A 14,629-nucleotide genomic window follows, 5' to 3' on the forward strand; every position below is an offset into this window, starting at 1 on the left:
AGGATGTACCTTAGGATCAGTACAGGATAAGTAATGTAATGTATGTACACAGTGACTGCACCAGCAGAATAGTAAGTGCAGCTCTGGAGTATAATACAGGATGTAACTCAGGATCAGTACAGGATAAGTAATGTAATGTATGTACACAGTGACTCAACCAGCAGAATAGTGAGTGCAGCTCTGGAGTATAATACAGAATGTAACTCAGGAATCAGTACAGGATAAGTAATGTATGTACACAGTGACTCCACCAGCAGAATAGTGAGTGCAGCTCTGGAGCATAATACAGGGTGTAACTCAGGATCAGTACAGGAGAAGTAATGTATGTACACAGTGACTCCACCAGCAGAATAGTGAGTGCAGCTCTGGAGCATAATACAGGGTGTAACTCAGGATCAGTACAGGATAAGTAATGTATGTACACAGTGACTCCACCAGCAGAATAGTGAGTGCAGCTCTGGAGCATAATACAGGGTGTTACTGAGGATCAGTACAGGATAATTAATGTAATGTATGTACACTGTGACTGAACCAGCAGAATAGTGAGTGCAGCTCTGGAGTATAATACAGAATGTAACTCAGGAATTAGTACAGGATAAGTAATGTAATGTATGTACACAGTGACTCCATCTGCAGAATAGTGAGTGCAGCTCTGGAGTATAATACAGGATGTAACTCAGGATCAGTACAGGATAAGTAATGTTATGTATGTACACAGTGACTCCACCAGCAAAATGGTGAGTGCAGCTCTGGAGTATAATACAGGATGTAACTCAGGATCAGTACAGGATAAGGCTTCCAGTATAATATTCTACAGACTGGGTGATAAAGTGCCAGTAAATTATTATTGGTGTCCAGACATACATGGCATTCAGCAGATTTATCTTAGCTCACATTTCACTTTCCTTTACAGTTTTTTACCAGAAGGTGGACTTAGGAGAGGAAGCATCAATGGTGCCATACCAGACTCCCCTCGTCCGCTTCAGAATCCAAGACCTCCAGTTCTACCTCCTCCTTCTCCCCGCCTTGGACAGCGCCCTGCTGCCAATCCTTTGCCTAGCGGTCGTGGCCCATCAACACCCCTGACACCCCGAAAGAAAACCCTTATGCCTCACCAATATCAGGACACAGTGGTTGAAGAGTTTGAGGATAAGGTTAAGAGGCCAAAGTCCTCAGCTGGCTCTCAGGTCAGCGGCCAGGAGTCTCGCCCTGTGACACCATTAAGTGAATCATCAGGGCGAGTGTCCATCTTACGCGCATCTCCAAAGCTGGTCCGTTCAGGCTCCAAGATTTTTGAAAAATTGCGTTGTCTTGAAGAGAGAAGAAAAAGCCTGGATCAGACAGACAGCCCTTTTCCTGTACAGTCCTGGCTACCGCTCCGTAAGACGAGGTCCTTTGACCAGACTGGGGCGGATGGACTGGCCAGTGGTTTGGAGTCCTCAACTGAGGATCTAAGGGATGACCTAAGAGATGGAGTGAGATCAGAACTGGGAGGATATACCTTGAGATGTCCTTCACTGAGGTACAAGACAGCATCTCTAGATGACAGAGGAGCCTTCTCTGGTCGTGTGAGCGACATTGAGGCACGATTTTCCCAAGAGCTTTCCCGCATTAAGAAAACTGTTTCTCAACAGCAGCTTATCCGTTCATCCCAAGATCTGTCTCGAAGATCACCTTCTCCTCAACAAACTCCAAGTAGCCAACCTGCTTCTTTAGATCCTGCTGCAACACAAGTGCTTAAAGACATCAAGGCACCAGAAATTCAGGAACAAAAGCCAGCAAATGCAGCCACTGCCCGAAAACCCCTAGTCAGGAGCTGTGCCAATGTCAACCAAATATCCCAAGATAAGGAACCTCATGGTGGAATCAAGGGACAATCTGCTCTAGTGCCAGAGAAATCATCAAATGGTTCAATCATCCACCATCAAGTAGTCAAGCAATCAGATACAAGACTAACATCTCACCCACCTTCTAAAGTCAGTGCTCTGAAACCCATCACCACTAAAGGACCAACCTCTAAACAGGAGTCCACAGATTCTCACATAAAGAGGGTTCCTGAGCCACCACCAACCAGCACACAAGCCCCACCAGCACTGGAAATAGCACAGAGAGGGATAGGGCGAGAAAAGAGGACTATGGGTGGAGAAACGAGAGGAGAAACGAGATACCTTCCATGGGCTACACCAGCAGGTCCCGCCCAGAGAAGTCAAGGGCCACCAGGGAAGGGTGGGGGGCAAACGAAAAAGCACAGCGAAACACATACCAGTGGCAAAACCAACAAAACCACCAAAAGCAAAGGGAAGAGCCGGCGGCACAGAGCCATGTCACCAGAATTAGGTGAGCTATAGGTGACAACCGATGCAGCTGCCACGTGTCACCCAACTTTGCCACACTACTGAAAGACAAATCTGCCCCGTTATGTAGTAATATACCCCCTACTTCCCCATACTTTTTATTTTTTGTCATGCATGTGCATCCTCTCTGCTGCTGTCATGTGTGTTACCGTGCCTATCTAGTTTCCAGCAGCACAATAGACATTACATATTAAGGGCTAATTCACACGACCGTGACGCAAATTGCGGATCTGCAAAACACGGATGCCGCCCTTGTGCCTTCCGCAATTCGCGGAACGGAACAGGAGGCCCATTGTAAAAATGCCTATTCTTGTCCACAAAACGGACACATTTTTTTTTTGCTGGGCCACGGAACGGAGCAACGGATTCGGACAGCACGCGGAGTCCTGTCCGCGTCTTTTGCGGCCCCACTGAAGTGAATGGGTCCGCACCCGAGCCGCATTGATGCGGACCAAAACCACGGTCACGTGACTGAGCCCTTAAGGGATATTCCAGGAAGAATGGGTTATCACCTATCCACAAGACAGGATCGGTGGGGGTCCACGAGAACGTGTGTCCTGGCCACCCCCCATACAAATGGAGTGGCGGTCGAGCATACGTGCTGCCGTGCCTTTCGTTTCTTTGGTGCTGCCAGAGCGTACAGCAGTCGGTAATCTCTGGCTGTTCCATAGAGCAGCATGCTCAACCGCCATTCATGGGGGCGAGGGGGGCACAAAACCACCATTTCTGGGGATTGATTGGGGGTCCCAGTGATTGAAACCCTGCGATCCTGTGGATATGAGATAAATTGTTGTAACGGGACTACCCCTTTAAAACAAGACAGTCATAACAGCCCTTGTGGCCAATATGGGAACTGCAATAGTTCACTATTTACAGTATTTTTACATGGGAAAGGGATCCCTTTAATAAATATTTTTTCCGCTGATGTAATTTCCCTTTCTGCTGCCGTCTTATGTCGTCTCCTAGAATCTTCAGATGATTCCTATGTATCGGCGGATGAAGATCCGAAGGAGGCTCCTGTGATTGAAATTCCCCTGCAAAGTGCCCTGGTGAACGCCGGCTCCGAAGTCTTATTAAAATGTATTATAACAGCGAAACCAAGTCCAGAAGGTCAGTACTGAGCAGAGAGCACCCGGCATGTGAGGCAGGTCTGGGCGGACGTCGCTTGATCTTGGCGGCGTATAACTTTTTTTTTTTTTAATAAACGTCAACTTTGGACAAGACATTTTTGATGGAAAGTTCAGCTGATCTTAGGACTGGGACCCTCAATATCAGCTGTAATCCAGGCTGGAGAGGAACTAGGCGTTAAAGGCTATGTACACCTTTGGTGGCAATTGTTTTTGTGGTTGCCTTTTACTCATTTTGGGCTAAAAATATTTTTTTCAATTGTATCAAGGCTGCAGGGAAAAGAACCAGCGCTGCTGATATTCCAAAATTCCAAATTTATTGAAGAAAGGACACACAGCAATATTTTCAGTTGTTTTTTATTAAAAATATTCAGTCGTTTTGGCAAAAAGGATTAACAGTTTTTTTTTTAACTTTGTGACTGGTACCTTCACTTTGTGCCAGTCATCTCATAAATCTTAACTCTAAATTACTAAAAGGTCATAAACACTTTATTTAGGCGACATTCTGTTCAGTAAGATAAGAACTGAGCTATAATGATTGTTTATAAGGTCAGAGATCAGGAGCCGTCAGCAGAGCACAGTAAAAATACAGAGCCTGCTACTAGAGAATCTCAAGGATGTACAGAGAAAAGGGCTCAAGATTTTTAATAAAGACCAATTAAAAAAGTAATTTTTAGGTCAAAATGAGTACAACACAACTGTAAAAAAAAAGTGGTGTGCATAGCCTTTAAGTGTTCTATTCCCCTGCAGCGCTACTGCAGAAGCGTTACAGATGTGGTCATGGGTAATGGGAAATAATGGTTTTATGTTTTTTCCCGGCAGTCATATGGAGGAAGGATCGGATCCATCTGAAGAATAGTCCCACCCATCAGATTCGGGCCGAGGGTGAGAGACACACGCTTGTGATACGATGGGCGCTGCCATCGGATTCTGGCATTTATACAGTAACAGCAAAGAATGAAGCGGGTGAAGCCAGTAGCTGCGGAGCCCTGACCATCAAACCAGGTACCTGTGAGGTCCAAGAGATTATGCAACATACTAACTGCATCCACATACTGACTACATCCACATACTGACTACATCCAGATACTGACTGCATCCACATGCTGACTACATCCAGATACTGACTACATCTACATACTGACTGCATCCACATACTGACTGCATCCAGATACTGACTGCATCCAGATACTGACTGCATCCACATGCTGACTACATCCAGATACTGACTACATCTACATGCTGACTACATCCACATACTGACTGCATCCAGATACTGACTACATCCACATACTGACTGCATCCAGATACTGACTGCATCCACATACTGACTGCATCCACATGCTGACTGCATCCATATGCTGACTGCATCCACATACTGACTACATCCACATACTGACTGCATCCACATACTGACTACATCCAGATACTGACTACATCCAGGTACTGACTGCATCCACATACTGACTACATCCACGTACTGACTACATCCAGATACTGACTACATCCACATACTGACTGCATCCACATACTGACTGCATCCAAATACTGACTGCATCCACATACTGACTGCATCCACATACTGACTGCATCCAGATACTGACTGCATCCACATACTGACTGCATCCAGATACTGACTGCATCCACGTACTGACTGCATCCACGTACTGACTGCATCCACGTACTGACTGCATCCAGATACTGACTGCATCCACATACTGACTGCATCCACATACTGACTGCATCCAGATACTGACTGCATCCACATACTGACTGCATCCACATACTGACTGCATCCACATGCTGACTGCATCCACATGCTGACTGCATCCACATGCTGACTGCATCCACATGCTGACTGCATCCACATACTGACTGCATCCACATACTGACTGCATCCACATACTGACTGCATCCAGATACTGACTACATCCACATACTGACTGCATCCACATACTGACTGCATCCACATACTGACTGCATCCACATACTGACTGCATCCAGATACTGACTGCATCCACATGCTGACTGCATCCACATGCTGACTGCATCCACATACTGACTACATCCACATACTGACTGCATCCACATACTGACTACATCCACATACTGACTACATCCACATACTGACTACATCCACGTACTGACTACATCCACATACTGACTGCATCCACATACTGACTACATCCACATACTGACTGCATCCACATACTGACTGCATCCACATACTGACTACATCCACATACTGACTGCATCCACATACTGACTACATCCACATACTGACTGCATCCAGATACTGACTACATCTACATACTGACTGCATCCAGATACTGACTACATCCACATACTGACTACATCCACATACTGACTGCATCCAGATACTGACTGCATCCACATGCTGACTGCATCCACATACTGACTACATCCAGATACTGACTACATCTACATACTGACTGCATCCACATGCTGACTGCATCCACATACTGACTACATCCACATACTGACTGCATCCACATACTGACTACATCCACATACTGACTACATCCACATACTGACTACATCCACGTACTGACTACATCCACATACTGACTGCATCCACATACTGACTACATCCACATACTGACTGCATCCACATACTGACTGCATCCACATACTGACTACATCCACATACTGACTGCATCCACATACTGACTACATCCACATACTGACTGCATCCACATACTGACTACATCCACATACTGACTGCATCCAGATACTGACTACATCCACATACTGACTGCATCCACATACTGACTGCATCCACATACTGACTGCATCCACATACTGACTACATCCACATACTGACTGCATCCACATACTGACTACATCCAGATACTGACTACATCCACATACTGACTACATCCACATACTGACTACATCCACATACTGACTACATCCACGTACTGACTACATCCACATACTGACTGCATCCACATACTGACTGCATCCACATACTGACTACATCCACATACTGACTACATCCACATACTGACTACATCCACGTACTGACTACATCCACATACTGACTGCATCCACATACTGACTACATCCACATACTGACTGCATCCACATACTGACTACATCCACATACTGACTGCATCCACATACTGACTACATCCACATACTGACTACATCCACGTACTGACTACATCCACGTACTGACTACATCCACATACTGACTGCATCCACATACTGACTACATCCACATACTGACTGCATCCACATACTGACTACATCCACATACTGACTACATCCACATACTGACTACATCCACATACTGACTACATCCACATACTGACTACATCCACGTACTGACTACATCCACATACTGACTGCATCCACATACTGACTACATCCACATACTGACTACATCCACATACTGACTACATCCACGTACTGACTACATCCAGATACTGACTACATCCACATACTGACTGCATCCACATACTGACTGCATCCACATACTGACTGCATCCACATGCTGACTGCATCCACATACTGACTACATCCACATACTGACTACATCCACATACTGACTACATCCACATACTGACTACATCCACATACTGACTACATCCACATACTGACTGCATCCACATACTGACTGCATCCACATGCTGACTGCATCCACATACTGACTACATCCACATACTGACTGCATCCACATACTGACTACATCCACATACTGACTGCATCCACATACTGACTACATCCACATACTGACTACATCCACATACTGACTACATCCACATACTGACTACATCCACATACTGACTACATCCACGTACTGACTACATCCACATACTGACTGCATCCACATACTGACTGCATCCACATGCTGACTGCATCCACATACTGACTACATCCACATACTGACTACATCCACATACTGACTACATCCACATACTGACTACATCCAGATACTGACTACATCCACATACTGACTGCATCCAGATACTGACTGCATCCAGATACTGACTGCATCCACATGCTGACTGCATCCACATACTGACTGCATCCAGATACTGACTACATCCAGATACTGACTACATCCACATACTGACTACATCCACATACTGACTACATCCAGATACTGACTGCATCCAGATACTGACTGCATCCACATGCTGACTGCATCCACATACTGACTACATCCACATACTGACTGCATCCACATACTGACTACATCCAGATACTGACTACATCCACATACTGACTACATCCACATACTGACTACATCCACATACTGACTACATCCACATACTGACTACATCCACGTACTGACTACATCCAGATACTGACTACATCCACATACTGACTGCATCCACATACTGACTGCATCCAAATACTGACTGCATCCACATACTGACTGCATCCACATACTGACTGCATCCACATACTGACTGCATCCACATACTGACTGCATCCACATACTGACTGCATCCACATACTGACTGCATCCAGATACTGACTGCATCCACATGCTGACTGCATCCACATACTGACTGCATCCACATACTGACTGCATCCACATACTGACTGCATCCACATACTGACTGCATCCACATACTGACTGCATCCACATACTGACTGCATCCAGATACTGACTGCATCCACATGCTGACTGCATCCACATACTGACTACATCCACGTACTGACTACATCCACGTACTGACTGCATCCACATACTGACTGCATCCACATACTGACTACATCCACATACTGACTGCATCCACGTACTGACTGCATCCAGATACTGACTACATCCAGATACTGACTACATCCAGGTACTGACTACATCCACATACTGACTACATCCACATACTGACTACATCCACATACTGACTACATCCAGGTACTGACTACATCCACATACTGACTACATCCACATACTGACTACATCCACATACTGACTACATCCAGATACTGACTACATCCAGATACTGACTGCATCCGACATGGGGTTATAGTAAATCTTAGTTGTCTTGGAGCTACTGTTGCAAAACCATGATGTCCATGGAGCATGCTACTATACCTTTTGAGTAGATTACCACTTTCAAGATCTCTGCTGCTCACTGTCAGTGAATGAAAATTGATTTTTTATTTTATTTCTTTTTTTCAATTCATGGTGGCTGAAAGCCCACCCTGATGCTTTTTACTATGGATTACAATAGACGCCTGTCAGGAGCCCATCCAAGTTATCCAACAAAAGGGCCCTGCTGCCTATTGGAGCCCACCCTGACCAGTTACTACACCTTGTATGACAATCCGTGCACAGGCAGACTTCCCAATCTGACCATTACTTAGGGCGTTAATCTACATAAGTCATTGCTATGTTAGGTGAGGCTGATGGATTGGCCCTTACCATTGTCAGACGTCGCTGTTACATTGCAATGAAGCAGGAGGGAGGAGGAGTCGAGGTGTGAAGCACTAACCTATAACATTATCAGCCCCAATGGCACCGGTGTCAGCATTAAGCCACATTACCACCATAACAATGGCTGCTGGGACAGTCATGGATCATGACGTGGATGATGGAGGTGACGTTATGGGGCCATTACATACTGCACTTTAATGTTCCTAACCTGTAGCTCTATAGCTGTTACAAAACTACAACTCCTATCATGCCCTTATGAGTATATGGTCTGTATAGAATGCAAGTAAGAATGTTCCAGACTCTCCACGGAGGCAGACTGCACCACTGCTATGGAGGTGGTGGTGAGGGCAGGCTCAGCATTTCTCAGCATTTCCCTCCAGCTGCCACTAGGGGGAGCTCAGTGTATAGAGATTTTATAGCTTCCATTGAGTTCAGTGGTAACTGTATAACTTCATATGCACTGAGCTGTTACCGTAGCAGACAGTTTTGTAGGCAGAGGATTGAGAGCTGCATGGGGGAGATTTACCAGTGTATTTATACCAGTTGTCTGGCTTAAAGGGGTTGTGCACTGCTTGGATATTGAGCAATCCTCAGGACAGGTCATCAATGTCAGATCAGCAGGAATGTTACATGAAGGGGGGTCCTTACTAAATATGCCATGGGCTCCATGAGATGATAGATAGATATGAGATAGATAATAGATAGATAGATAATAGATAGATAATAGATAGATAGATAGATATTAGATAGATAGATAATAGATAGATAATAGATAGATAGATAATAGATAGATAGATAGTCGGGCGGTCCCTTAGTGGCGGGAGGAGTGACCCGAGTCGCTGGTGGGCATTGTCTGTGGGCACTGTATTAGGGCAGAGCTGGCTTGTGTGGGCTCCATGAGATGATAGATAGATATGAGATAGATAGATAGATAGATAGATAGGAGATAGGAGATAGATAATAGATAGATAGATAGTCGGGCGGTTCCTTAGTGGCGGGAGGAGTGACCCGAGTCGCCGGTGGGCATTGTCTGTGGGCACTGTATCAGGGCAGAGCTGGCTGGTGTGGGCTCCAGGGATGGTGTCAGGGCTGCGCCCCCGTCTCCCGCACCTCTCTGTTCTGTTCACTGTCTTCCTTTCCCTCTGTTTGCCGGTGGGAGGGAGCGAGGAGGGCGAGAGTCTAAATACAGCAACAGATTGTACTGGAGGTGACCTCGTCATGTTCGCTCTCTCCACCCTTCTTCTTCTTTCCCTCTCTCTCCGCCGGGATTATTCCTTTTTATGTGCATCTTTCCTCTTCCTCGGCTCTGCCCTCCCCGGGCTCTTCTCTTTTCTTTCCATTCTTCTTCCCCAGTTACTTTTCTCTAATCCTCTTTGCTCCTCGCCGCCCCCATTGTCTTGGACGCCTCTGCTCAGCTCCTGCTGCACCTTTCCTTCTTTGCCCGTCACCTTAGGATGGTCCAAGATGTTTTTGGGGGTCTGTAGCTGTAAACCGGTGAGTGTCTGTGTGTCTGTCCTTACCCTTGCGTGTCTCCTACCCCTTGCATACAGCCGAGGCTCCTCTCAGTTCTTTTTTTGGCAGTGAGGATAAATGCCAGTGCTTTGAGGGGGGGGGGGGGGGGGGGGGGGGGTTTGGCAGAAAGCCACTTTAGGCATTTAGGAGTTTTTGACTGTATCTTGCAAACTTACAAAAATATCCTAAGAGTTTGGGAGATCTAATGTAGCTGTGAAAAGACCAGATTTTTGGAGTTACTAGATATTACTGAGAACATTACCCACATCTAGTGTCTGGTTATGTGGATGTCTACGGTGTCGTCGCTGGTTGGGCCCCTTGGCTGAAATCTATCTGCAGTTCATACATTTGTATATATAGTTCTGCCCATCTAAGCTTTCATTGGAGACATTCTCGCCCACAAGCATGTCCACTAGGCACCATGGAGGCTCCATGAGATCTGTCCTCCACTCTTGAAGACCATGGGGACTGACTCAAGGGTCATACCACCTCATGTCCTGTGATGGGCACCATCATAGCTGGATATGGGGACCCATACTGCTTTTCGCTGTTGGGCCCCCTCACATCTGTGTCTACTCCAAGCACTCGACCGGTGTGTTCATGCAGAGTATTTGTAAATGTTGCAGAAGTAAGATCTAAAAACTCTCATGGTATTTCCTTCCAGCACCGGCCACAGAGTCTCCTGCTCACCGAGGAACCCCTCGAGATGTTCTGAGCCCCATCACCTCTGATGATGAGTATCTGAGCCCTCAGGAAGATTTAAGCGAGCCCACAACACCGCAGCACGGCATGGCGGGCAAAACCGCCATCCAACACAGCGTGACCTTTAAAGCCACTCCATCATTTAAGGTCAGATTTGGAAAAAGGGGTTTAGTGAGTTTGCATGGTGGACACATTGCTGTAGTAGATGGAGGTGTTAAGATTAACCCAGAGCCAGATTGGGCATTGGGGCTATGAGGTTCTTGCTCTAGAGCAGGGATGGCCAACCTGAGGCTCTCCAGCTGTTGCAAAACTGCAACTACCATCATGGCCGGACAGTCTACAGCTCTCAGCCTACAGCAGGGCATGGTGGGAGTTGTAGTTTTACAGTAGCTGGAGAGCCGCAGGTTGGCCATGCCTGCTCTAGAGCCATAGTGTTGGCCAATGGAGGTCCAGTAAAGTCAACCAAGACACTGGGGTCTGGAGTCTATGTAATAGCAATAATATGAATATAGGTGTCATTTTTTTTATTTTTTACTTTTCCTAAGGTGGTGCTGTCAGACCAGATGGTGTTTGAGGGCCAGGAGATTATTCTCCGAGTCCAAGTGCAGGGAGAGCCCAAGCCAATGATAAGTTGGTAAGTATTGATTGATACAGTGACATACTGTAAATCTAGTCACAAGATGCATCTAGAACACATGTTCCCCAAGCCTTTACCTTGTCCTGTTATACATTATGCTGCAGTAATCTACCTGTATTTACCCTGCTGAACGCTGCATGCTCCACTGGGAGGTGCGGTGTTAATACCATGTACTATAGGCTCTCAGCTATGGCTGTGTTCACACCATGATCAATGTGCAGATCCATAGCATAAGCTGAAGTGGTCTACATTCCCTTTCGCCAACCACCACCCATAGACCCCGACGGAGGCCAAAAGTCTGACCTTTCGGCCTCCACCGCTATAACTATATTTTTTTACTGTACAGAAGGCAGCTCTATCGTATATAATCTGCAACTGCAAAAACTTTTTAACATGGGGGCCTATGGATGATGTATACAGTGTTATATGACACAGAATTACATTCAGCAAATATGCTGGGAGAATTCAATAGCATTTGTACCGAATTCAGCCCCAAGACCTGATGTGAACAGAGGCTAAGCTGTAAGGGGAGTGTCTGTCAGCATCACGTGACTCTAGAAGCCATCAGCAGAATTATGAGCGCAGCTCTGCAGTGTGATGCAGGCCATAACTGGGGTCCAGCCCTAGTAAAGCAGCATGTTCATAAAGTTAGTTAGCTTTTTATATACATAATGGGGGTCATTTATGTGCCACTTTTTGGCGTATATATGCCATAGATTGCGGTGCAAAGTTTATTTGCTTTGCAATCTGCGACTTTTCCCTGCTCACGCCAAGTCTAACAAAGGGGGCATGGCGTGGGCAGGGATGGGGGCGGGCTGGCCGAAAATGGTCTAAATCTATGGTCTAGATTTAGACAGGCGGTGGATACGCCGAAGTTATGTAGGGGTCTTAATAAATGGCCACCAATATTAAGATGTAAACTGGAGAACCCTCCTTAAAGGGGTTGTGTCACCTCAGACCTTGGTGGCATATTGCTAGGATATGCCACCAGTGTCAGATACAGTAGGTGCGGGTCCCTATCTCTAGAATGGGGCCCCCAAAGCGACCGGTGCTCGGTGTGTTCCCCATTTACTTCCATAGAAAAAAGGGAGAGCGAACTACGTAAGCGTGACCGCCACCGCCGCCGCTCCATTCACCTCTATGGGACTGCGGGAAGTGGCACTCCCATAAAAATTCATGGAAGGTGGTCACGCATGTGCGGTTGTCCTCCCTTCACTTCGGGGGTCCCGTTCTGGAGATAGGAGCTGGTCCCAGAGGTGGGATCTACACCTATCTGACATTGGGGGCATGTCCGAGGTGAGACAACCCCTTCAAGGGTAAAACGAGTAAAAACAGAACCCTTGTTCTCAATGTCAGTCTGCTGGCGAACAGCCTTGTTCTCTGTCAGTGTTCAGTTGGATGGGAAAATATAAAGTATCAAATCCCTTGTATCAATAATTGTTAATATATGGAGTTGACCTTCTTCTATACAACCTAAAGACGTCATGCCTCGGCATCTGTCGGTGACTATTCATGGTTTCTTCTCTCAATCCTGGACAGGCTAAAGAGCAAGCAGCAAGTGAAGCCTGGTGGAAAATATCACATGACCGAGGAGGAGGAAGGCGTTTTTTCACTTCAGATTGCGGTATCCGACAAACGGGATTCTGGATATTATACCTGCAAAGCAATAAATGAATATGGAACGAAGCAATGCGAGGCCAAGGTAGAAGTAAGAGGTAAGTCCAGACCCTGCGCTGACTACTGTCCTGAGTACCTTCTATTGTGACTCGCCACAAAATGACAGGTTTATTTACAATATATACAATGTATCAGTCATGTAAAAATAAACACATCTGTTGTAAGTGGATTTCTAAACTTACTGTACATTCCTCCCGGAGTCCCATTTTTCACAGGGTTGGCCTGCAAAGGGGTGGGGCTTATGCAGATTTGCATATAAGGGGGTGTTCCCATACAATTTTGTGGGCTTTTCTGGGTGAAAAAAAGGCAGGTCTTAAAGTGGTCTCCAACTTGAGACTCAAATTGTTGGAGTTATACCATATAGGCAAACTAGGCAGTATCCTAGGATAGTAAAGCCTTCGGCACTCCAGCTGTTGGGAAGCTACAACTCCCAGCATGTAAAGCTGCTCAGCTGTTCATAGACGGGAATGGAGCATGCTGGGAGTTGTAGTTTCACAACAGCTGGAGTGCCAAAGGTTGCTGAAACCTGGCTTAGAGGGTAGCATAGCAAATACATTATACGTTGATCAATTTTTACATTTTACATTCTCTTTGAGTTATATTTACTTTGAGGTATCATAATGTACATTTTTATTACGTTAATTTTCGAATGTTTTCAGTCCAGTTTTTTTATATTCTTTTATTTTATTTCACTATTATTAGTTCTATTTTTATTATTTTTACTTATTTTTTTAACAATTTTTTTATTTTTGTCTTATTATTTTAGGATTATTGTTTTCATCAATTCTGTTTTTATAATTATTTTATAATTGTTTTTATTCCTCTTTTACGTCTTTAAATTTTTTATTTGTACTTTATTAATAGGGTTTTCTATTTCTATTTTGATTCTTTTTATTTCTTTTGCCTTTAATTATCTTTTTATTTTATCATCTATTTATTTGCATGCTGCGGGAGGCCGCGTAGTGAGGCAATGCAAAGTTGAGGGCGCATTTCGAAATGCCGGACATATCTTGGTAAATAAAACACGGCTCGGGTTAGTAATGTGTAAAAAAAATGGACACAGCCCGTCGCTTTAACCCATTGTGTTGGACAGTTGGGTTTCTATTTGAGGCAGATACGGGGCCTGGCGCTCAGTCAGCTGAAGCATTTGTTTTACGGCTTCTGCTTTTACGTAACGCTCAGAGACCGTGTTGTGTCCCTACGG

At 45.5% G+C, this 14,629-nt stretch overlaps 1 protein-coding gene across 3 annotated transcripts in view; it reads left to right on the forward strand.

Moving 5' to 3' along the window:
- SPEG (striated muscle enriched protein kinase) overlaps positions 1-14,629 on the forward strand; it is a 236,068-nt gene that overhangs the window by 104,607 nt on the left and 116,832 nt on the right. For all 3 annotated transcript variants that reach the window (XM_040441587.1, XM_040441588.1, XM_040441589.1), the window contains 6 exons: positions 914-2,337; positions 3,321-3,464; positions 4,304-4,486; positions 11,074-11,258; positions 11,657-11,745; positions 13,288-13,463. In XM_040441587.1, the coding sequence (XP_040297521.1) occupies positions 914-2,337; positions 3,321-3,464; positions 4,304-4,486; positions 11,074-11,258; positions 11,657-11,745; positions 13,288-13,463 (2,201 nt within the window). The remainder of the gene's footprint in view (positions 1-913; positions 2,338-3,320; positions 3,465-4,303; positions 4,487-11,073; positions 11,259-11,656; positions 11,746-13,287; positions 13,464-14,629) is intronic.

The sequence above is a fragment of the Bufo bufo genome, chromosome 7, assembly GCF_905171765.1.
Source record: "Bufo bufo chromosome 7, aBufBuf1.1, whole genome shotgun sequence".
NCBI lineage: Eukaryota > Metazoa > Chordata > Amphibia > Anura > Bufonidae > Bufo > Bufo bufo.